Below are 25,607 nucleotides of genomic sequence, written 5' to 3'. Positions count from 1 at the left end.
CCAGCCTGCATGTTTGGTTTCTGCTGATCCCTCCTGGTCAGTTGAGGTGTTGATTTGCTGGTGAATGCTGGACTGCATCCCTCACAGCAGATCAATGAATCATGCTGAGTTGTAGTCGCCACGGTAACTTGGGACTTTTGTGATAGACCAACACTGCAAGGCATTACTGTGAACAGACAATGATGTGTAGTTTGTACAAATAGACAACTGGGAAGTAATATGATCTCTAAATGAAGTCTGGACTTTTACTAGACCATTGTAACACATGAATATGCTTTTCAATGGTCTGGAACGATTAGTCATGATAAATCAATTATTGAAGTAATCGTCAACTAATTTAGTAATGGATTAATTAACTGTATAGGCACAAAAAATGCCATTTGCTGAAAAAACATATTCAGAGGAGTAACTGAACCAAAACTCTACTACTGTATATATACATATATATAATTTGCATATAAGATTTGTAAATACTTTTTCTCCAAGCAGCATAGTTTTAATTTCATCCAGTTCAAATTCACTAAAGGAATGCTGTTACTGCAATAAAATGTTTTATTTTCTTATTTCAAAAAGTGAATTAGTTATGTTATTTGCATCTTTTAATATATTTTTAATGTTGTATAAAAAATGCTTATGTGGCTAAATGAAAAATCTGTAGAATGTGTCCTTTTTTTTTATTTTAACCGATTAATCGATAAATTGATAGAATAATCGATTACTAAAGTAATCCTACAGAAGCTCTAGCTGCATGTTTCCTGCTTGAAGGTGAAGCTCTGCCCCAGGCTTGTCCTCCATCCTCCATTCCATGGAAAAAAATATAGCTATCCCCACAGCATGATGGTGCCATCGCTGTGTTTCATGGTGTTTTCAGGCTGATGTGTCAGAGCATCTTCTTCCATGTTCACTCTAGACTGCGATCAGTTTCCCTGGATTTTATTTTGGGGTGTTAAACTAAATGGGGTTGAGTAGCTGAACTCACCACATCAGGTGTGATGGATCCTTTGAAACGCATGTTGTTCACAGTTGTGCACTGCTTTGTGTTGGTCTGTCGCACTAAACCTCAGTTAAAGTTTGTGGGTGTCAAACTGAGGAGATGTTGAAGGGGGTGTGAATACTCTGCAGGGCACCAGCTCCACTTTCAGAAGTTGTGAGAAAAACGCAAAGTTTTCACACCACAAAATCACAAAATATCATTAAGTTGTCTAGTTCTTAGAGCAAATATCTTATCACGGTTGAAATAAGACAAAACAAACTTTTTTCTTAATATTGATGAAAAAATACTAGTTCCCCTTGCAGATTATTTTACTTAGTTTTTTCATCAATATTAAGCAATATTGGGGAATATTAAGGAACTTAAAACAAGCTATTTTGCTGAAAAGTAACTTACAAGTTAATTTTGTCCTATTTCAAGTTTACCAAGATATTTGCAGTAGAAACTAGAGCAAACACTGGTAAGGTTTTGTGTTTTGCAGTGTATTTTGATGACAGAATCTGAATCTTAGCCCTCCTTCCTGTCGTTTTTTTAAAATACATTTTTAACTCCTCCTCCTCTCTCTCTTTCCCTCTCCTCCCCTTCAGGACTCGGACTCCCCCCGTCACTCCACGGCCTCCAACAGCTCCACCTTCAGCAGCCCCCCCAGCCCGGCGTCCCCACACAAGACCAAGTCCCTGTCCCTGGAGAGCACAGACCGGATGGGCTGGGACACATGAGCCCTCCCCACCGACCCCCTCTCCCCATTCAGCACAGGACTCCCTAACCTCGCCCCTACACCACCCCCTCCTCCCGCCTCCACTGCCCAGAGAACTGCACCTCCCATCCGCCGCTCCCTCCTCCTGATGAACTGCCGCTGGACGTTGCTTCCTGATTGGATGGAAACACTACAACTCTGGGCCTTTTTGAGGGGAAACCCCCAAATGAGTGAATGAGAGCTGTGCTATGATTATCCAGAATGGACACTGACACTCTTCCCTACCCAGCCCCTCCTTCCCTCTTTAGAGATTCGCATAAAGACGCCAAACTTTACGACGCAACAGAAAAAAACAACAAGCGGATTATCGATGAGAGAAAAATTATTTGTATTTGTACATAGGACCAGCCGGGTTTCAGGGGGACAATTTTAATTTATTTATCAATCTTAGATGGGGAAGGTTAGGTTTGCTTCCACGCGACATGAAGCAAATATTTTCCCACAGTCGCTTTTTCTTTGGGTGTTGCGCAAAATGTCACATATTAAAAAAAAAGGAAGTGAGAAAGAAAAGGAATGAGTTTTAGTTTTCTCCTGATACTCAGTGCAGTGACTTTATATTTTCTAATTGTTATTGTTATTTTGAGCGTTAGCAAAAAACCTTCCTACTTCCTACTGTGCTACTCTCTTCCTCATTGGTTCATCCAGGGAGGCGTCCTCCGTCGTCGTAGCATTAGACGTTCGTTCCACTTTGCTGTGCAACCAAACTGACCAACTCACTGACTCCCATCGCGATGATGTACATAGGTTCAAAGTAGAGTAATATATGATAAGGAAAATACTATAGAGAACTACACGGGGAATGAGCAAAGAAATCCTGATTTGGTTTTCTGGTTTTTGTTTTGAGTGATTTTGAGTTTTTATTCACACAAAAAGCCATTTTTAAACCACTTTGTGTTTTTTTTAATCAGTTTTATGAGTTAGTTTTATATTCTATGTCTGACACGTGTTGTGTTTTTGGTTTTTGTGTTTTTCTCCTCCACCCCCCATTTACGGACCGACACTACTGCTCAAACTATCTAGTGGAAAATGTGCATTTCTCACCAACCTGCTATCACACATGTATCTACGCTCTCGTACACTGAGGCGGTGGTTTTACGCAGCAAACGCCTCGTCCCTACGGCTCCTCTGGTCGTCCGATGGGCGGTGGTACTGGGATGGAAAAAAGGTTGACCCCTCTACCAATGGATAAGCTCTAATTAACCAAAAACGGACAAAAGAGGGACATTTTGGTAACATGCTTTCTTTTGTCACAGCCTTTGCTTGTTAACAATGTGCTAAAATGTCCATTAAAAGCTCTTGATGGAAGTAGAACACTAAAACAAGGAATGTAAACACTTAAACCAGCGCGTGACTGCGATGTATTTCTGATTGTTTCGCTAATACTAGCGAAGAGCTGGAGCTCTAAACTCGCTTGGTTTTGGGGGGATGTTTTGGTTGTATTTTACTGTAGCTGTTTAGCAGTTTCTGCCATTTATTTTGCCAGTTTTGAACCCCATTTACAAAAAGAACAACTCATGGAGCAGAATCTGACAATTTATGGAGCAGAATCTGACAGTAACCTGTGTGGATTAGACACAAATCAGACACAATTTTCTGTTATTTAAAACACAGAAACATTCTTAATACTAATACAGTTTTCTTTTGGGTAAACTTAGAACAAACATTCCTATTGTACACAGTATTTTCTCTTTTCCCCCCATTGCAGAGTCCAAGTTGAAGCCTGTCGCGATCAGCTCCATATAAGGGAATCAAACATTACATACTTCAGTGGTCATTCCTGCTGCTTCCCCCTTTTGAAATCCAACAAATTAGCTCTCCGTACCTCATTCCAAGTGTTTTGTTTATGGATTTTATTTTCTATTGTGATTTGAAGCTCAAAGCTTGTTTTCAACACCCTGAACCTTTTTAAGTGTGCAGCTCTCCATTTCTCGCCTGCAAGTGGCGTCCAGTAGGAGGGACAGGAAGCAGACTTTGTTTGGGCGGGGGGTGTTTTAACATCGGTCGATATGTTTAAAAAATAATAATTTAAAACTGACTGATCCCAGACGTTCTGGAGTGAGGAAGGAAATCTCAGGAAATGTGTCGAGGTCGGCCTATGGGACGGACGGCGTGGGTCGAAGGGTGGCAGGTGATCTGATGGCCGAAGTGCCGCAGTTTTCTGTGGAGGAAGGCCTAAACGAAATCAAACGCCTTTACATTTCAGTGAGGTCTTATCTAAAGTACCTTCTATAATATTTTTGCTCTTTCATATCATATTACACTTTTTTTTTTCTAGGATTGGTTTGTAATAATTTGTACAGTTTTGCATGTTCTAGATGTAATCATTTTATTTTTGGTTTGTTTTACTTGCTCCTTTTTGGATGGTTTGGGCGTTTTACTGAAGATAACCCACTACAGGTGATGTAGATTCCTTTTTGCACAAAAATATTTAAGGTGTAAGGTCAAAAATAATGTATGGAACTGGCTGCCACACCGATGTGGAGAACTCATATTAACCTGACTCCGATGTATTTCAATAAAGCGGAGGGCTGTTACAAATACACACCCGTAGTGTTGCTGTGTGGTCATTTCTCCAAATGGATTCTTTAAAAAGCTTTTATTACAAATGAAAAGTTTTTACATCTATAAACAAAATGTCAGTAACATTTACAGTAGCTACAAGTAAGGACACATTTAAACAGACTACTTAGAATTTCACTGGACAGGAGCCATGCCTGGAGGACACACGCCTCCAAATTGCACCGGGGCTCAATAGTGCTGGTTGCCAAGATACCAAAAGAAATATTTTTTCTAAGCTACTCTCTGAGGTTGGCAAGCAGTTGGAATTGTGCTTGAAGCAAGGAAAGGGGATGCACACACACCTCCAAATTGCACCTAAGCTTTGTGCTTAGGTGCAAAAAAAACACAGAGTGCTTGGACTTTTTAGCGAAAAAGATTTTTTTGAAATTAGCATGTTTTCGTAAGCAAATTTATCTTTAAAATGTCAATTTGTACAATTATATGGCCAATGGAAACACAGCTACTGTTTGGGAACGGTGTAAAACAGGCTGATGTAACACTTTACAACACATGTTGGAAAGTGTTACATCACATGAAGCTTCAACATGTGACACCCAAAACTGCAGCAGATGCCTGAGCTAAAGGGGAAAATCAGGCTTTAAATATTTTGATTGCCAAGATGCCCGGGCTTGAGGACAAAGCTCCTGTCTCATCCATTAAAACCATTTCAAAGTCACAAATTAAAGAAGTAAAAAATAAAATAAAATTCACATTTTGTTTTTGTCAGGCTCAGGAGTTTAGGTCCAACAGTAAAGTTTCGTCTCTGTTTGAAAAACCCAACGACAGTCAGCTTGGAGAGTCTTTTTTTTTTGGATCAGCTGGGCTGGCAGATAAAGCTGAGAGACATTAAGGCAAAGTTCCAAAAGTACTTTCCTTCCTCTGACTGGATCAACAGTCTGGTTCTGGGTCCCACTCCGACCTGGGGTGGGTCTCCCTCCTTCATTTGTCCCTTCAGGCTGCAGCTCCATCCTCGTCCAGGATCCGGTGAATCCCGTTTCCGGGGACGCCGAGGACGGCCTGCGCGGCGCCACTCAGGTCTCTGGTGCTGCTGTGCCGCGATTGGCTGTCCAGGCGCAAGGCGGAGTCGTGTCTGGACAGGCCGTCCAGTCGGTTGGTGCTGCAGTGTCTGGACTGGTCGCTGAGGCGGGGCATGCTGGACCCCGTGTACCTGCCAGGGAGAGCCGGGACGAGTTCAGGAACCAACATCCAAACATCTGGACAGGTGACCGGGGGGGGAAACCCACCTGCCGTCTCTGGAGCGGTGCAGGCTGCCATGGTAACTGCTCATCTTGGAGCGAGCGCTGTGCACCGATCCAGCCCGGCTGGTGCTGGCGCTGGGCGGCTCGTCCAGCATGGCCAGATGGGTGGAGGAGGCGTGGGTGGAGGTTCCCTGGGTGGACGTGCCCCTCGACTTCCTCACGATGGGCGTGTTGGGGTCCCGGTACAGCAGCTGGGCGAAGTCGGGCTCCTGGAGAACCTGACGGCTGTCGTTGACCATCCCACTGAGGCGGGGCAGGGAGGAGGCGGAGGAGGAGGAGGAGGAGAAGGTAGGCAGGGAGAGACGCAGAAGGGTGGGGAGAGACAGGGGGAAGGTGGTGGGGCGGTGGGTGTGGTAGGAGAGGATGGAGGAGTGGGTGGAGCAGGCAGTGGGACAGGGAGTTAATGCTCTGAGTTTGGAGGAGGGGGGTGCAGAGAGGGGCTTGTGTTCACCAACAACCTGACAACTCTGGAGCAAACAGCAGAACCAACATGGACCAGAAAACTGGACACAAGTCTGAGCCCAGATGGACGACCTGCCTGAAGATTGATTCAAATAATAGTGCAATTTTCTGAAAAAAAATAATGTCTGAGCTGCTAAAATCAAAAATTTGCAAGAAAAAACTTCTAGAAAATTAATCTCAAAGATTAATCTCAGAATTTCTGGGATTTTTCTCACAAATTTTTTATTTTTCAGATGCTGAAGTTTCTGAGACGTGCGCAAGCTGGAAAAATGTTCAGCTTTTGTCGCTGTCGTGTTCCGTGTGTCTCGTCTGTCACCCATGATAAATGCAAAAAGCTAACTAGCTAGTTAGCGGTAGCATCATCGTCCTCAAGTTACAACAAAACAACTCAAACCTTTCCCTAACAGAAAAGTCCAGTAATAAAAAAAATAAATTCTAGATTAAATAGTCCTGTCATGGCAAAATTTATCAAATGTTCCCCCTCATGGTGTACTGGGTACGTACTCTTTGCGTCTCTTGCCATGGAAGAAGCTGGCCCACTCGAAGCAGGTCTTCTTACTGCCCACCCAGAAGACAGAGGGGATTCCCACAATCAGCATCATCAGGTATTTGATGAGGAAGAGCGCCAGGTCAGGCCGGCTGGTGCTCTCCACCTGAAAGACAGGAGGAGCTGGTGATGGAGGAGAACTGTACGCATGAGGGGCTTCATGGGGAGAAAAAAGCCTACGTTTCTGCCAAAAAACAAGAAAACTGTCATAAATTTTCTAGGAAGAATAAGGACATTTCCGGGCTCCAAAAGTGGAAAAAATTTGCTAGAAAGAACTCAAACTTCCAAGTTTTATTGTAAGAATTTTTTTTTAAAATTAATCTCAAACATTTTGACAGAAATTTCTCATTGTAATCAGTCAAAATGGATGCTTTAAAGAACCAGCTCTGGTCTGAATACAACTCTTAATTGTGTTTTTTTTTTCCCATTTTTTTCTCCGAAGAGTTTTTGCGGCGCTAGGGGCTCGTATTTTTTTCTACAGTAGGCAGACAGGAAGGAGGGTGAGGAGAGGGGGGAAGACATGCGGTAAAGGTCGTCGGGACCGGGAGTCGAACCCGCGACGTCCACGTCGAGGATTAAGGCCTCCAAACGTGGGACGTGCTAACCCCCTGTGCCACCTTAATTGTTTTTTAAATGCCATGTTTCACCTTCCTTCCACTTTGTGTCAAGTGCTATCAAGGCTCTGTATGTAACATTTTACACCAATAAAATCAAATGAAAGGATTTTTATTCAATCTTCCATGTTAGTCAAGTCTCTACTCGAGTGCAAAAGCTGTTTTGTTTTCGATCTCTTTCAAAAATGCCAAAACCCAAAAGAAAGTGCTCAAACGGAAAAGACACACTTGGCTCCAAATCACAGATCTGTGTTTTAATGGGACAATAGCAGCGATATTCAGTGGGAAAGCGGCTGCGCTACAGGTTTGTATAAAGGGCCACGATGATGAGCCGGTGAAGCTGCTCATGCAGCAGATACAGGCCGCTGTGTGTAAACATCTATGTGCTCTACTTCTCCACTAACAGCTGAACGTCTCATGCTGGAGGCAGAAACAATCAGCAGACATCTGCTCTGATTTGACGGCTGACTCTTTACCCTCCTGCCTGAGAACGGCGGTTTCTCTGCGTACCGCCATGACTGACGCATCTGGTTATCGAGTCAGACAGAAGGAGAAGAGCGTCCTGCCTCTGGTCGGTCTGCCATCTTTGCTCCGGTTTCTGCCACACACCGTTAGTAGAGGGATGCGGCTCAGACTCACAGACACAGAGGGAACCTGGTTCTGTTCAGCCTGGAAACGCAGCTTGGCTCCCTGCTGTGTGTGAGATCCAGAGGAGCTCCGCACGGCGGACGTCTTAGCTCTGTCAGGAGGTCTTTATGGAGACATGTTGGATTTCTTCCTTCCTACTGACGCACAGAGAGGCCTGAGTGTGAATGCGTCCACATATGATCTGTGGGTCAAACTCAAGGGCCGAGGGCTAAATCTGGCCCGCTGTACGATTTTACGTGGCCCTCGAGAATCTAGAATAGGAATCTGGAACCTTTACAATCCAAAGAGACAATTCTGTCCTTTGTCTGGAGAAATAAAACTTAGATGCATATAAAAATGTACTATTGGAATTTTGTTGTCATTTTTAAAGAAACACTGTTTTACTGTTATTCTTAGGTTTTAAAATAAAGACAAATGTGAGACTTTGTAGAAATAGGATGTTCTTCTGTAATTATACCATGACAAAAAATGAAAACCTGCTCATACAGTACATACTGTACAGTATTTACTATATTAGTATTAGGTTTTTAAATATTCTTTTATCCATCGAATCAAAGCAGTTTTCTTCTGCCAGATTACATAAATGTGAAAAGACGTTCAATGTTATTAGACATTATGACATACTCATAGAATGTAGTGCAGGTTATTTATCATTTTAACAGTTTATTAACGGGTTTTATTAAGATATTCTGCCACCACCCAGCAGCATTTCCACTGTACAACGTTGCTTATGTTCAGATGTGCTGTTGCCGTGGAGAGGTTTGACCCCAGCGACCCCAGCAGAAACGCACACGGTGGATTACCGCGGCGTTTTAGGCACAGATTAAAAGCGGGACTCATCTGAGCATTAATCCAGTGTTCATAATATCAAGAAAACAACAACAGGAGCTCAGGGAGGACCGGTTGGTGATACCGTCTGGAAGGAGACGGCGCTCTTTCAATTATTAACAGCTTTGCTATCTGTGCCGCCGCCGCCGCTGCCGCGCTGAGACAAACATCAGATCCCACACAGAGGTCCGCGCTGCTCACACACGTTTCCACCCAGCTGCTCCGCCGCCTGCCTTCAACACGAGCTTCCCTTCAAACAGCCCAGCTGCACATCAGGGCAAACTGACACAAACAGCCCTGGGCGGGTCAGTGTCAATAAAACAAGGAAGGAGTCAAATGTTCAATGCTAATAAATGGAGTTACAACAGCTTACTACTAACTTTGATTCATTGTAATCCTGTCCTGTAAAATCTGAATTGTGCAAAATCTGTTGTATGTTGTTCTAAAGATCCCTTTTCTGAAACCATCTGATTATTTTTCTTTGCTTCAAAAAAATGCTACGTGTCTAATTTATTATTCAGATAAGAATTGAAAAGGAACAAGAAAACCTTTATATAAAAACAATAAAAAAAATAAAAAAAACAGTTTTTAACTTGATTTTGGCCTTTGTGGCAAAAGGTTTAGACATCACTGGCATAAAGTCCCTCCAGATCATTTCACCTGTTTGAAAATATTAGTAAATCCCCTCATTGTGATGCTGCTGTCGCTCTGCACATAAATAACTAAAGACTGAACAAAGCAGAAAGCTGGTTTAGTTCCTACTGGAAATCATATCAGCAGCTCAACACTGTAGAAACGAAACAAAACCCGATGCTGATCTACAGAATACTTTACAGTGGTTTCTTCTTTTTTAGTTGTTATTTTTTACCGTAAATGTTCCAAAACAGAAACAAAATGTCCACAGCCTTCTCCAACACTTTTCCTCAATCTTTGTAGAAAAGGTCATAAAAACTACAAAAGATGGTGGGAAGTAGTAAGAAGAATCTTCTGCTCGATAGTCACAGATTTGTGCCAAAACTTTCCAAATTAAACTCATTTCTGCTGTTTAAACCGTTAGTTGAAACTTTTCAACAACAATCTTCAGCTTCAAATGACTCTTGTTCTCGTCTGTCGGAAAGGAAACAGTTTTATTTGTTTTTCAGTTCTGCACTGTGTAAATAAGAAGACGCACCATCACTTCAGTTGCAGTGATTAGCTTCTAAAAGCTAAATTTAGAGGCTTTTCCACTCCATTCAATTGTGAAATATAATCAAACATTTCTTTATGGATAAATAATGAGCTTCAGGCACAGAACAGCCTAATGCTGACAGTTTTTATGAGCACCAGAATCGTTACTCTGAGGTTTTCTATGACAGTGAAGCGTTTTAAACACACAGTCATGGGGTTACCTTATATGGGCAGGGGATGTGGTAGTCTCTGCACTTCTCCTGCACCCAGGTGGTCTCCCAGACGGTCCGGTAGCTGCTCTCATAAAGGTAGCAGGCCACGACGGTCAACAGGGGAACCAGGTAGAGAACGGAGAACACGCCGATGCGAATCATGAATTTCACCAGCTTCTCCTGGTTCTCCTTCTCCAGCGGGATCTCCATGCGGACCCGGTTAAGAGCAGCGATGCCCGCCAGCAGGAGCACAACTCCCACCTAGGAGGAGAGAAGCAGGAAGGTTTAAATGCGCCTTACATGAGCTAACACTGTAGCTGTAAATGCAGCAGAAAGGAAGCGCTGCATTTGAAGGGTTTCTGCAGGTTTCAGAAAGTCAAATTTAAGACTTTTAAGACCCTTTTAATGCCACCATGAATGAAACTGAAGAGCGAACAAACTATAACTACAAAGGATAGTAAGGGATCCTGCAGTATTACAATCAAACCGTAGCAAAAACTGACATTTCTGGGGTCTGTTTGCAGCAGCTCTCTATGGCCTTAACCTCCACAAGATTGAAAGTTTTTTATGTTTTTGCACAGAATGCATTTAGCCTGGGTTGGCAACAGAAGTGAGCCAGTGGCAAAAACTAACTTCATCCAACCAATTGGTGATGCATTGCTATCATTAGTATTAGCAGCTGGCTGCTGGTAGCCCTAATCGCCTCGACACGCAGAATGCAGTGAGTGGTAACGTCTTTGTGCGACTCAAAAGTTTGCTTGATACAAAAGTTCTGTAAGAGAAACGATTTCCATAGCCACAACATTTAAGACCTGTGATTGCCATATTTAATGCCACCTACATTTTCTTTAACAGATTTAAGACATTTTAAGGTGTTAATTTTAGATCCATGATTATAAGACTTTTTAAAAATCCAGACACCAAGCTAGCAAGTGTGTATTAGCAGCTAGTTAGCAGTAGCCTTAGCTGCCTCAATGAAGATGTCTGCACCCAACTCAAACCTTTAGCTGACAGAAATGCTGAGCAAGAAAAAAAACCCATGAGAATAAAGATTAAACAGTCCTTTCATGATAAAATGTATGACCTGTGATTCATTTATTTAAGACAACATAAATTTTGTTTTATGAATTTAATTTATTTTAAGGCTTTAATTTAGATGCACAAATTTAATTCTTTGTAAGGATGTGCAGGAATCCTTATTTATTGCCTCAGAGGAAGAGCAATAAAATCTGTCATAGTTTGTTAAAAGGCTCTTCCTCACCACGACGTCCAGTCCCAGTGGGGCCAGCAGGAACCAACGCAGTGCCGTCAGGTTGTAAAGCCCCACAAAGCACACGCCGCTCACGCTGTCTCCCTCTATCTTGTTCATGGCGAGCAGAGTGACGGTGAGGACACCCGGGACGCCCCAGGCGCAGGCGTGGAAGAGGAGCGCCTTCTTCTCTATGGCCTCACTGCCCCACTTAGGAACAGCTGCTAGGAACCAGGTGATGGTCAGTATGACCCACCACACACTGCCAGCCATGGTGAAGAAGTACAGCACCATGAAGAGAAGCGTGCAGGCCTAGGAGAGAGAAAGACAGATTTTTAATCAGCATGCAGGAGGAAATAAAGACAGCGGAGAACACAAGGTGAAGATCTGACCTTATTATGGGACCCTTGAGTCACTGTGGACGCCCTAAATTTCCCAGGACTCGCTGCATTACAGGAAACTCTGTCCTCCAGCAGGAAGCCGAGGAAGAACACCAAGGACACCATCATGTAGCAGACGGCGTAGAAGATAATGGGCCGCTCCGGGTAGCGGAACCGTGACACGTCGATGAGGAAAGTCAGGAAGGTGAAGAGTGTCGCTGACAGGCAGACGATGGACACCACCCCGATAAAATAGCGGGCAAACGTCAGTTCCTCGCGAGTAAAATACATGTTGGGACACGGGGCGGAGCAGTCTCGAACCCCCAGGAAGGAATAGCCAAGTTCTGGCTCAATTTTGAGTTCCCGGGGACACCAGAAGCCGTAGTCCCGCTGGACGGAGACAGGGGACTCGGTTGAGTCTGAAGTGGACAGGAGGTCCGCAGGTCGAGGGTAGGGCTCATCGCAGTCTGGGAACCTGAGGGAGGAAGAAAGCAGTGACTTGGTGATTCCAGCTAGTGAACTTTTTATACTTTTTTTAAATCACAATTGTTGCTTATCGAGGTCTGATTGGACCAAAAGTCCAATAAGTTTCTTTCATTCTATCTGACTTCAAATCAAAATGTGTTCAACACGCAAATCCAGGAAAGCCAACTAGCTGACCCTGCCAACACAAATCCAGAGAAGAAGAACTGCTGTTGTTCCGACCTGTTGCAGTCCATCTCCTCTGGCCAGCTGACACCAAACATGTCCATCAGTTTGTAGCAGTCGCTCCTGGCCTGCAGGCAGAGGCGGCGACAGGGCAGAGTCATCCGGCCGTACTCGGTGCACACCGGAGCATAGATGGCACACAGGAACATCCTGAGGTCTGGAGAGCACTGCAGGTTCACCATGGGATGGAACGGCTGCAGAGTCAGGCAGAGAAAAAGAGAAAGGTGTTTTGGGCTGTTTTCACACCTGACAGTATGATAGACTTGGTTTGATAGGGGACCAAAGTTGCAACATTTGTTATGTTTTCAGCTGATGTGGTTTGCTTTCACACTTTTCTATGTCAAACAAACCAAACCCTTTGCAAGGTTTCCCCCAGAACAGTTGCTAAGGCCGGTGGTTGAGGCGCTCGGCAGTCATTCATCTAGCAGCCAGTTGTGTTTTTGAGTTAAAAATTGTTTAAAGTTGACAAGAAATTTAAAAATATCACTTGATAATGATGTGTTATTGGAAGATTAATATCTGAATACCAACTATAAAGTCTTAAAAAATGCAAGACTTTATAGCCATAAAAAAATAAAAATAAATAAATAAACAATGCGAAGCCTGGTGGGGACACAAGTAAAGCCTGGTGGCCGGCCAGACTTATTATACACTGCTTTGAAACCACTGAAGGAAATGAAAAAGACACTGAGCCTTTTTCCGAAAATGTCAACAAAAATGGAGTGGTGTCAAATTTCAGCAGTTACAGGATTTTTTTTTTGTCTTTGCCTAAATACCAAGAGTAATTTCTCCCGCTAGCGCAAGACTCTTTGATTGTATTTACCCAGAATGCCCTGCGCTAAACACTTCCTGTTTTTTGAGCAGTCTCCAGTCCACTTGGCATTCATTCGAACCGCATCAGAGTTCACTTCAACCGAACCAAGACCGAGGTTTGTAGGCAGACCAGAGTTCACATTTTCGATCCACCTTCACACCGCCCCAAAAGAACCAGCCCTTCTAGGAAAACGAACCAGAGTTAGATTAAAGCGGACTAAACAGGGCTGGTGTGAATGCACCCTAAAACAAATGTGCTTATTTTACAAGGTAACAAAAAATACCAGTTCGGTCTTCAGATCTCATTGAGGCTCCATCTTCAGGACTCGGACCAAACAAAGGGATCAGTGGAGCAGGACAAGTGACATTTTCTGGAGATGAGTTCATAAAAACAAGTCTGGCCTCTTTCTTGATAATCCCCCCTTTGCACCCCAATAATGTTACCTCCCCCCCTTCCCCATTCTTCCCCCACTCTAACCTCCACAGGGCTCCCTGTGCTGCTGCAGACAGGCCCCTTTGTGTTCCAGGGAGGACCACGCTGTGGCTGACTGACACACACTGACAACATGCGCACTCTTGCTCACAAGAAGAACTACCAACGGAAGTATATTATTTACAGGCTAACACACCCACTGAGCAGTGCAGTGATGCTCTCACACATTGAGAAAATGTGCCAAGAAGCAGTGTGAGCGCAGAAAGCCTCACTGGTTTTCAATGGATTCATTTGCATACACCTACATGTGTTTGTGTTGCATCAAGACTTCTAACCACACCCCAGTCAAATCACAGACTCACAGTATGTCCTCTCCCCCATAATGTAAAGACAGAAGGCCTGAATGACAGACAAGCCCAGAGAAGAGGGGGATGCGGAGGGATGGGAGGGAGAGCAAATGACTTGTTAGGACGGATGGGTATTAATCTAGTTAAATATTCGCTCTGATTTCTCTAAGTGCCCAGATCTAACTTCCCTCCACTCATCCTCAGCATGTTGATAGTGGATGTTCTCTATTCCACGCCGGGTCAAAATGGTTCTTAATGGTTCCGCTATATACCAACACTGTTGGCAAATGTCCCTTAGCAAGTTGTGGAGAAATCTTAGACTCTCTGCAGCCATCAAGAAGCTTGTTGCGGCATAATTCTAGTTGGATATTTTCCAAATATTAAGAAAACATGTCTTTGTGATAGTATTGGGGGAAACAGGTCAATTACAGGATCGATATGCAGAGGAGGGATGCATGAGGCTAGCTCATCCCAGTTGTGATGTGTGTGAGAGATCACTGTCCTGATTTGGCTTAACCTCTTGACCCAAGCCAGCTCCCCTCAGATGAAAGGAAACTGAACAACCAAGACTGCGTCACTAGCTGCGTTTCCATTGACCACAGAATTGTGCAAATTGGAATTACAAAAATAAATTTGCTTAAAGAAAATGCCAATTCTGAAAAACTCACGTTTGACAAAAACGTTTTGTGCTAGGATGAGGTAGTTTTATGGCTGTACCAAATTTAGTGTATTTTGAAAAACTGCAACGGAAAGACTTTTTTTGCATCACACGAGTCATGTGATCAGCAACCAGATGTTGCTACTCACGGAAAAGACGAAGACGATGACAGGAAGTAATTGGAGGCTGACGGCGTGACATGTTAAGTTTTTTCTCAACTATTTAAGGCTACTTGTTGGGTTTTTTGGGAGGATACCCTACAAAGATGGTGAAAAAACCCAAATAAATAAAACCCAATTGATACTGTTTCTATTCTCTTGAATCCTTCATTAAAACTGTACATCAGCCAATAGTAAAACAACATCTGCAGTTCAGAATCCAAGAACAAATGAAGTGATGACAAGCAACATTGCTTTGTTCCTGGATTTGTTCTTCTATCCCCCGACATCAGATCGGAACAGACTGTTGCTACATTCATCCTTGAAATTTGTCTGCATCATTTGGCGTAATGTTTTTCAGCCACTCACATCTGATGGCTTATTGTGAAAAAAGATTCACACACTTGTGCCGCTGAAAGAGGGCAGAGACTGACAGACGTTAACGTTTCTCACTCTAAAGTCAAAACAATCTGCTCTCTCAAGCTTACGTTAACCCCAAGCTAAATATTAGCACAACAACATGTCATTGCCAAGATTAATCGAGCAGTCAATTGTGTAATCTCTGAGCAACTGAAGTCGTCACGCTTCACCGAGTAACACAGGACAGAAACGCACACAGTCAGAGCAGGTCATGACCCAGAATCCTCCATGAAGCAAAAACAACTGCGCAACGTTCAGATGCACACATCACACCACATCATCACAAATCGCTCTGTTTATGCTACAAATAGTACAGCACCATCAGTCAGGCCCAAACTAGACTTTGACCTTACTTTGTGATGATTTTTATTGGCAATTTTGAGTTGAAACAGAAACTAAAGTAGCATAACGTGACGAGTGGAAGTTTAGTCTCCTGTAAAACAGAAATGTTTCCCAATCAGTTAAATCGGGAAAACCACGTTTATAAGGTAAAGTTCAGAAATAAAAAAACCCAGCACTTCTTGCACCATTTATTATCTTAAAATAAAAAAAAGTCAAAGACAAAGGTTACACACCATTTCTACTGGCTGTTTTAAAGATGTACCACTATCTTCATCCGCCTTTCACTTTGCTGTTGGTACGTTTACGTCAAACTTTGCATTTCTACATGCTTTTGGTGTATTCAATGCTTCAATTCTGAAGACTTTAAGTGCCTCTAAACCAAAGTATACTGTCGATACAATAATTTACAATAACTTTATAGATGGCTGGATGGATATTTTAAACAATGGGACAGGGAATTGTGGCAGAAAATCAAAATTGTCCAGACCTTTCTAGACTGTAGGAACCATGTAGAAGAGAACTAACATGTCATGGTGTGTAGATGCAAATTACCTTACGCTAGAATCTGGTAAAGTGTGTGAAACGTTGACATTTATGTTTGAGCTACACGTTGTCCCTTTCTAAATTAAGTTTATATCTTATAACACATGAAGAAAATGACAATCTGCTGCTCTTTGTAGGAATAAGTGCTGAGAAATCCTGCATCTCATTTCAAACAACCAAAAGCGTGTAGATTAGTCTCTGGACATCTAGTACTCGTCAGTGATGCCAACACAGACCGCTCAATTTGATCTAGAGCTCACATCTTCATCCCTATCCTTCGTTTGGCTTCCTGCAGGCTACAGAACAACGTACTGTTCTCCGCTGTGCCACACAGAGAAGCGCTAGGAGAGACGGTTGAGTAAATATGTAGGCTACTGGGATGATTCACCACAGATCAGGACTCGCATTCAACTCTCGTCCTATTCAGACTATTTTTATACCTCAACCCTTTTATCTTCCAGCTCTTCTTCAGTATCTACAACAAGCTTTTATCCAGTACGAAGCAGTGAGAGCAGAGCCAATCGTAGTGAAACCTTAGGCGTATGGTTGGTCACACAACCAATATCTCTAATTACAGATAATTAACACTCCCTCTTATTGATTCACTGGTCAAACTGGAGACCCGTGCTTTGGTAAATGGCTAAAAGTTTATTATGGAGAGTTTTACATCGGCATCAGCCTCAAAACAGGGAGCTGAGGATGTAAAACACATTTATGTCAAAAGGCTACATGCTAATTTATCTACTTCTACGTTCACTAACAAAGACGATTAATTCAGTTGTTTTGGAATAGTTTTAAAAGCAAAAATGTTGACACCATCACTCTTAAAGGTTGCACTGCTTTAAGACCATAGTTGAGAGAAAGGTGATAGATTATTATTAATAACTCTAAACATTTCTGCCATCAACATCTATAATAAATTTTTATTTAAATGAGTTCCAACATTTAATTTTCCTTTTGATCAAAAGTATTTCTGAATTGAACTTCTGGAGCGCATTTCACACGGAGAGGCAACAAAAGATCAGCTACTATGAGGAAGCCAATGGAAGACCAACAAAAACACAATAAACTAATCAGACCTAAACATAAAGAACGATATAAAGGTGTTAACTATTATGTTAACGTTACAGAGGAAGCTACAAGTAGACTAAAGAAAAACTAAACTAAGAGATTATAAAGTCCTGAAATAATAAACACAAAACGAGCATAAAATCTCTGCTAAATTTAAACAAGCGATAAAAATAAATACATTTCAGCAGTTAAATTGAAATAAATTACTAACAGAAGTCATTTTATAACTAAAGTAAAATTTAAATTACAATAGCAGCACAAAGACTCAGTTCTCGAAGTCAAAATAAAAACCTTAGCTTACAGTTTCACTATTCGTTTCTCTCTGACGGTCACTGCCAATTAATAAATAAAATTAATTAATTAATAAAAATTAATAAATAAAGTCCTAATTGAGCTGAAAAAAAAATACTTTCCCAGACTGATTTAACATCTAAAATACAATTAATCAGTCGCTAGCGAAATAAAGCTGTGTCATCAGCATAGCTGTGAAAATTAGTGCTGCGGTTAAATTGCCACACGGTGCAGAGAAAATCTGCATAATTTCTCCCTCCTTTACTGCAGAGCTCTTCATAACGCCGGGTGGTGAAACCCTCTGATCTTCAAGACGTGAAGAAAAACATCACTGACCTCCGTTTCACCCCACGCTGTGCTGATATATGCAGTCTGTCCTGAATCCCATTACTGTGATTTTCATTATTAATAGTTTAATGAAATGGAGGGCAGCCATTGGATATGCCTTCAAAACAAAACAGTGATTGGTTTTTAATGGAAACTCAAGTCGGCTGCTGAGGTTCTGTGAACCGCCGACAAAAGATCCCAACATGGCCGACCGGTCTGTGATGATTTGTTCTTTTTATAAATACCTCCCGGTCACCTCTTTTACCCCCTCCCTTCATACTGCCCCCCCTGGCATTCCAGTTCTCCTCTACCGCCATTCCAGAGCTCCAAATTTCAGAGCTCGGTGCCATGGCGACGAGTGATGCATCGATGGAGAAGAGGAGGGTTTGAGGAGGTCAGGGTGCAGGGCGGAGGGGACCACCTCCCGGGAGGCCCCAAAAACCCCCCCAAAAAACCCCCTGCTTCCTTTGTTAACGGCACAATTGGGACGGTTTCCTGGGCAACGGTAAAGTCCTGCCAACGGGGGCAGTGGGGGAAGACAAAAGAGGTGCAGAGGAAGGGAGAGAGGAGTGATGGGTCGACCAAGCAGCCATGTCATTCGCCGCTAAGAAAGTGTTTGTGTTTGACAGTGGGTAATATCCATTTACACACACACACACACACACACATAGAGAGAGAAGGGTTGTTGTGGAGCAGCGCCTCGCTTTCTCAATGTGCTCCGCATTCACAGCACTGCCAATAAACACGGTGTCGGACATTAAATAAAACAAGAGGCTCTTTTATAGCGCGGGTCACGCTGGCTAGGATTTATCAGGCCGCGTTGTGTGGATCGGATACATCTTCACTACGGCACAATGAGCGCGATACATCAAGTACTCTCTGGTGAAGCACGCAGAGAGTTGTTCTGGATTGAACTGGAGGTATCGAACAAACACAGACACACACAATCCTCGGCACTCCTTTACAAACTCATTCACACCGACAGGGTGGAGTATCTGGGTTAGTCCACACAGCAGCTGAAACCTGACACGGTTTATCTGGACGGGCTGCTAAGCTGAGAGGACAGGCTGAAAGGCGAAGGGATGGACTGGGACCGGGGAGATTAAACCCAGACGGGCCATTATGCTTTGTGCCGGTGGCTTCTGTTTACGGCCAAGACGGAATAAACGTCAAAATGGGTTTGACTTGAGGTGAGACTGAAGTGGCGCTTTGCATCCAGGCCATCATCTCACCATGGTAACTATCTTTATGTATCTGTCATTGCGGTGATTTGTTGGCTTACACCTGGTTAGCAATCTAACATGATTAGCATTTTCAGTTGGTCCTGACCCTCGCTTTGTCCATCTGGCCTTAATCAGATCTCTGACCAATTTCTGTTATTACTTTTAATGTGACCCCTGACCTTCAGGGGGAAAGCTCAGCTTCTCTTCTACATGTCAGACCAAAGAAATGAACTTCAAAGATGAGATGAGAAAATGTTCCCCCTTTGTTACCATCAATTGTTGTAGAAATATATCAAATATGATGCAAGAGAAATTTACTTTGTGATTTAATTCCTTGAAACTGTGCTTATGTCTCTTTAAGAAGCTCATGCTTTTTAAGAAACTCCGCCTTCAGGAAATCATCACAACATAGCTCCTCTATTAACATAATGTTTTTACCAGCGTTTCCCTGAGAAGCAGCTCCTGTAATGAGCTCAGCAGATGCTCAGTTCCACCACGTGTTCGCTAATTGCTGCTGGCTAGTCTGAAGGAGCTGAGTGGGGCAGTCACAGAGGAAGGATGCCCTGTCAGGCGGAAGCTCAGAAACTGCAGCTCTGATGAGGAGTTTTGTCCTCGAAGGCAAAGCTAGGTCTAGCTAGGCGTTTTGCACAGCTCAGTGGTTGCCATGGGAGATTAAAAGATTTCTCAGACATTAATGAAGGAATCAAGGCAACATTCCAGGTCTGATTTTGATGAGGGAATAACATAACATAATGTAAAGATCAAAAAAGTTGATTCCGCATAATCAACTTATCTGATTATGTAAAAAAGTTGTAATTTTTTGCATAATTTTGTTTGTAATTCACAAATACAAACAGAAGTTTGTATTTGTGAATTTTCAAAAACACAGGCCAGGAATAACGCTCAGCCACAACAGCATCCGTCTCCGCTGAAGCACAAATTGTCAGATTCATAAAGCCAGAAATGATGGATTAATAAGTTACCTCAGACAAAAACTGTAAATCACTACAAAAGGCATCAGAGTCTCAATCAGCTTAACTGAGTTCCTGCCACGAGTCCATTTGGGAGCCACAGAGAGCATCCGTGTCTAAATGAGGGGATTTTAACCTATTTAGTAATGCCACTAAAATCTGCCCCGCTCTTACTTATGCAAGTGCGGCACAATATCACTGTGGTAAAAAAAAAAAAAAAAAGATTCCCAAACCCTCGAGGCCCATGTCCCATTGGAGCTGTGAGGTCATTCAACGGTCATTGATGAAAGACTGGAAGAGGATAAAAAGCAGAATATAAAGTACAGTAACTTAGCATTTTCATGGTTTGAGTCATTCAGGAGCTTTCACTGACCCAGCTTCTAACAAAAAGACTAATATAGATATGGCGATTTATAACTAATGCCATGATGATAAACTGTCCTACTTTCCCATAAAACTAACACCAGGCGAAATCGTTGTAAAGAAGGCATGAGGAGACACCACTTCAGGGGCTTAGAAGAAAGAGCGCAGGAACGGCAGGCGCTGGTTCCAGTCCAACTCCCAGCTTCTCCACGGTGCGAGGCATTCATCATTATTATCATGGCTGTTAAGCAGGCCTAATTCCCCTTTAAGAATCAACCATCAACACTCTGTTTGGCTGCTCTCAACGTCTTAGAGGCTTTGAATTCTCCCAAGGACTGGATCCCGGGCCGAGTTATCGGGAAGACAAGAGCCGAACAGAAGAGCAGTCTCCGCCATCTGGAAACTACCGGCTTCCTGTGTGAAATCCTAAACTGACAAGAACTTCTGGGCACTAAGAGAGACCTAATTGTGAATCTGTGACCAATCAAAGTGAACACTGTTGGAACCAAAACGATCTCTTTCTGTTGAAGAACATTTCAACCCTCAGCAGCACCAGTGAGGCTTTCATCGCAATAAATTTACACAGTATTTTTTAGGTTAGTCAGTAGGGATGAACCAATAAATCGGCCCAGATTGTCTCAATTTTGATTGATACTTACATGAGGAACCAATCTTATGCGCCGATCATTTCCACCTTCGCAAAGGTCTGAAAAAAATCAGCCGCTTTCTCTCTTCCATCAAAGAGGGCTGACCAGCAGGTCATGTCTTCACAAGCGTCTTATTCAGGTGTTGGAGCAACAAACACCTAATAAACTGAAGCGGCTACATGGGCTGGATTTTGGAAAAATTGTGGTCGGAGATTTTACAGAAGAACTATGGATTCAACACGATGGATTGACAACTTTTTATGAATTGTGCGATACTGTGAGCGCTCTGGTGGAGCCGGCTGCACATTGTCCAAAAACAAAAGCAAACCATCATCCTCCTACCACTTCCTGTCATCTTCTTTGACATTTCCGCCAGTAGTAACATCTGGACGTCGATTGCACAACTCCTGAGACGTGATCAGGAAAAACTGGAAAATGGAGAATGGAAAAAGTGTTTCCATTGTAGTTTCATGAAATCTGTCCATTTGACAAGGCAGATAAAAACAACTTCATCTGAGCACAAAAGCTTTTTATCAGTTTTTGTGCTAGTATTTTCTTCATTTTTGTAATTTGCGCAATTTTATGGGTAATAGCAGTGCAGCTAGTCACTGCAAATGGTTTTGTTTGCATGCCGTTTGATTGTATATCTTATGATGTTGTATGTTGTATGTCTTATGACTATATTTATAGAATAGCATTCGGCTGTTTTAATGCATTTCTTCTTTTATTTTTTAAAGTTACTAGCTAAGATCAGGGTTGGAAATTAGCACCAGAGCTGCAACCAGGTACAGTTTCCTCTTATGTATGTTGTACATTATTTGTGTTTTAAATAAATGAATCGTAGCTCATAAGATGACTGGGGTGGTGTATCATGAGCAGTAAGACACAGGACGGTGTGTGAGCTCCGGAGAGCAGCTGTGACCCATCACATGTAGCTGCACATTCATACAGCTGGGCAGGCCGTGTTCAGAGGTTACGTAACCCCGGCTTCTTAGCGGCAAGCTGCTTCTGCTGGCAGCCGCATCTCCATCTCTCCAACAGTCGCTGCTGAGCACGGCGACACCGACAGATGGATGGCAGAGTGTCGCCACATCATCGCCATGGCAGCAGGGTGGGGTCGGTGGCCAGAGACGATGGAGGGAATCAGCAAACTGGAGCAATGTCTGTGAAATATAGACAGCCAGTATATCCACACACTGGAGGAGTGTGTTTGGTCAAGAGGGCATCTATGCACCATAGATCGATCCATTTGTTTTAAATGAATGTTTTTAAAAGAAGACTTCTAAACACAGAAATGTGAACTTTAATCCGTTACTGAACTGGAACCAAAATAGGTTTTGGGGTTTTTTTCCCCTCGGTGTGTGTGCGTGTGTGTGTGGTTGAGTCATTTTTCTAAAGCCTGTTATATAAAATAGATTTGGTGACCAGGTGCTTGTCTGAGAAATCCCTCCACACATCTGTAAGCATCCCAAATGTGCAGCACAGCGACACACCACTACGTCTGTGGCTCTTGGGTCACAAAGCACAGGAGAAGAAATTTTTAAATAAAAAAAGGCATCTTTGAAAGAATGTTTGTCTGAACATCCTCAGTACCAAATTAGTGTCGTCCTCAGATCTACCCAGCAGACAGAGCGGACACAGTGAAGGCCTTACATAACCAGCAGTAGTCTGATTATACACTCCTAATCTAACCAGAGTGATGCAGCGTAAATATGGATATGAGAGGTTCAGAACGTTTCTACGAAGGTCTGAGATCGGTTTCACAAAAACAAAAACATGCTTTGCAGAAGGTCTGACAGAGAGAGAGAGACAGGCCCAGGAAAGAAAAATTTATGTGTTATGTACTCATAGTAATTATATAATGTTAAAAGACTTAATTAGCCATTAGTTATACACAGCAAATATTTGTGTTTATCTTTAAGAACTGCACCAATTCCTGGTTTTCTTTGCGGTTCGACCTACAAAAGTTTAGAATCAAATTTTAAGAGGAATTTGCTGATGGTTTCCATGATTAAAAAGAAATGGTGAATAAAAGAGAAAATCTAAAGTGATGTGTGATTTGATCCACTAGTCAAACTCAGAAAAGATTAACCAACTTCTAGCCAACTCATTTAAGAATCTGCTAATGCATACTAATATCTAATTAAAGCCATATACTGAGCATTTCTGTTCAGAAATTACACAAAAACATTTACAGTTTACTGCTGTATTTTTGGTAGCCATTAACTATTGAATTAATTGGCTTAGCTAGGTTTATTTTTGACAAGATAAAAAAGAACTATAGCTAAATGCACATTAGTCACAGAATTTCTGTTAATGTGTCTTAAAAGAGTAAAGAAGCTCAATTAAAAGGCACCATTAAGACAAATATTAAATCTTATATTTTCTTCAAACAGCTTTAAAATAATTTAATAATACTCTACAATAATAATGCTATTTTTGAGGTGAAACAGTCTGAAAGTCCAGTACTTGAAGCAGATATTCCTAGAAAAGTAATAAAAATGATGACCTAGGACATTTGATTAGTATTTTTAGGGCAATTTTTAAAATTGCTTCACCCTCACAAAATTCCAAAAGAAATACCAAGAATTTCATGGTTTTTTTATGAGTATAAAGTACATGTTAAACATTTTTACAATATCTTTTTACAGGGTTTAGTCTGAGCAGGGCTTGTGAAAAGGCAATGTTTTATATTTCCCTAATAAATGAAATGCTTTCTTTGAAATTGAGGCTTTTAAAAAAATTTTATTCTAACCTTTTTCTCCCATCTCGGCTTTTTGAACACAGACATACATTATATTCCATACTGTATGTGTTTAGAGCTCAAACGTCAAAGCTAAACTGAAAACAGAGACATATTTCCCACTAAATTATGAAACAGTGTTGATTGAAAGCTTTTTCACATGTCGCATCATGTACCGTACCTCCATGGCGAGAGCAGCCGTCTGCTGGTCGTAGTGGTTCATGATGTTGGGCATGAAGGTGGAGTTATATGGCAGCCCCTGACACATGCGCAGGGTGATGGGCTCGCAGGTGAACAGACTGTGGCTGCCTGCTGCAGCGTCCATGGGGATGGCCACGCAGGCGGCGAGCATCGACACGGAGAGCACCCACAGGAGATCCATCACTGGGTCCCCACACGAGAAAGCAGAGGAGACACCCAGGAGACAGCTGCTTAGGATGAGAGGTTACCCTCTGTTACCGTAAGGGTCATCCACCAGGTCAGGAGTAAAAAAAAAAGAAAAATGTTTGGAAACTGCCCGAGAGTCTCTGCTGAGATCACAGAGAAACGGTCCGAGCTGGCAGAGACCATCCAATGTGTTTCTGGTCGAAGCTGGCTGCGCCCATCGTCATCATCTAAAGGTCCATCACCGGACAGAGGCTGAGCTTCCAGTCCAACAACGCTTCTTGAAAAGGAAGTACCAGCAACAGCCAGAGATGGAAACCAGTCAATGATCTGCATGCAGAAAAATCACAACAAAAATAGAATAAGTCATTGTAGCAAAGCTCATGATACAAAGCAGTGCGTTTTTAAAGAACAGCAACTCGGAGGACATTTTTAAAATGAAATATAGTTGGTTTTGTTAATGATGTTCAAGTGGCTCCATTGTTGATTAAAAAAAATGGTTCAATATGATAGCTGAACAACTTATCAGCATTAAAAATAACAACTACCGAGTCATTAAAAACATCAATATAAACAAATAATGGTCATTTAAATCTTTAATATTGCATAAAAATACTATGTGGTATTTTAATCATAATAATATTTAGTACATTTATATCCAACTTTATGCTTGATAACTTTAAATTTATGTGGTATTTAAGTCCTTTGTCTTTTATTTCGCCATATTTTTCTTCATATTAGAACTAGCCTTATTAACATGTCAGTACACACCCATATGCAGCCTGAACAGATTCTGCTGACATGTATAAAAACATAAATAATAAACTTCAAATTGAGAATTCCTTTTCAAATTCTCGGAAAATTTGTTTTATTTAAACCTGAATATAAAAGAGTGAAAATAATTTAGTTAATTCCGCGGTTAGCCTACCTGTTTATCAGTGAGAGCTGCTCCTCTATCTACAGATTCATTTATCCTCTCCACATATTAAATTAGCTAAAATAACCTGACCAGGAGGCTCGACGCGGCTACTTTCCTCTAACCGCCAGAGTGTCACCGAAACCCGGATTCAAGCAGAGAGAAGTAACGCAGAGACAACAATAGATGACGGCTGGTCCGTCCTCAGGGCTCACAGTAACCGGAGCAGAGGCAGCGAGCTCCGCTCACCGGTGTTATCATTTACCGCAACGAGCCGCCGGGGCGGCAGCTCGGAGGTGGTCGCTCCGGAGAAGCACTCCGCCCAGATATTTACAAAGAAAGAAAAATGGAGGAATTAAATGGACAAAACTTTACCGAAATGTTCTCCAGGGAAATTCACGTGCAGTAGCGGTGGTCTCAGCAGCTCGCCCTCTCCGTAACAATGAGCTAGCCTCCTCCTCCTCCTCCTCTTCCTCCAGCCTCCCTCACCTCTTCTTCTCCTTCTCCTCTCCTCCTTCAGCCCCACGATCCTCCCACCGTTAAGCCCGCGACACTTTCAAGATGGCTTCCGGTCCG

The 25,607-nt window shown here is 42.4% G+C and overlaps 2 protein-coding genes across 13 annotated transcripts in view; one reads left to right on the top strand and one right to left on the bottom strand.

Annotated features, from left to right (window-relative positions):
- The window catches only part of cdc42bpab (CDC42 binding protein kinase alpha (DMPK-like) b), an 82,885-nt gene extending 78,595 nt beyond the window's left edge, over window positions 1-4,290 (top strand). For all 10 annotated transcript variants that reach the window (XM_028041049.1, XM_028041054.1, XM_028041053.1 and 7 more), the window contains one exon: window positions 1,579-4,290. In XM_028041049.1, coding sequence (XP_027896850.1) covers window positions 1,579-1,710 — 132 coding nt within the window. In that variant the 3' untranslated portion in view covers window positions 1,711-4,290. The remainder of the gene's footprint in view (window positions 1-1,578) is intronic.
- fzd3a (frizzled class receptor 3a) lies at window positions 4,001-25,559 on the bottom strand. Of its 3 annotated transcripts, XM_028041061.1 has the most exons (9): window positions 25,407-25,559; window positions 23,913-24,445; window positions 12,379-12,575; window positions 11,686-12,148; window positions 11,306-11,605; window positions 10,054-10,305; window positions 6,533-6,681; window positions 5,552-5,974; window positions 5,259-5,475 (listed from the first exon to the last, which is right to left on the bottom strand). In XM_028041061.1, the coding sequence occupies exons 2-9, from the start codon at window positions 24,111-24,113 to the stop codon at window positions 5,259-5,261; spliced, it is 2,202 nt and encodes a 733-aa protein (XP_027896862.1). In that variant the 5' UTR covers window positions 24,114-24,445; window positions 25,407-25,559. The 3 variants fall into 3 exon arrangements, with proteins under 3 accessions (XP_027896863.1, XP_027896862.1, XP_027896864.1); XM_028041062.1 differs by lacking the exon at window positions 25,407-25,559 and having other exon boundaries at window positions 4,001-5,475; window positions 23,913-24,113; XM_028041063.1 differs by lacking the exon at window positions 25,407-25,559 and having other exon boundaries at window positions 5,552-5,809; window positions 23,913-24,113.
- Window positions 25,560-25,607: the final 48 nt, after the last annotated feature.

Source organism: Xiphophorus couchianus, chromosome 15 (assembly GCF_001444195.1).
Source record: "Xiphophorus couchianus chromosome 15, X_couchianus-1.0, whole genome shotgun sequence".
Taxonomy (NCBI): Eukaryota; Metazoa; Chordata; class Actinopteri; order Cyprinodontiformes; family Poeciliidae; genus Xiphophorus; species Xiphophorus couchianus.
This window is presented reverse-complemented; position numbering and strand designations above follow the sequence as displayed.

Excerpts from the sequence above, each read along its gene's own strand:
- fzd3a (XM_028041061.1), bottom strand. The coding sequence starts at position 24,113 with ATGGATCTCCTGTGGGTGCTCTCCGTGTCGATGCTCGCCGCCTGCGTG. Across the intron at positions 11,606-11,685 it reads CTCAAGGGTCCCATAATAAG|GCCTGCACGCTTCTCTTCAT; the intron begins GTCAGATCTTCA and ends TCTCTCTCCTAG. Across the intron at positions 5,476-5,551 it reads CACCGCTCCAGAGACGGCAG|GTACACGGGGTCCAGCATGC; the intron begins GTGGGTTTCCCC and ends TCTCCCTGGCAG.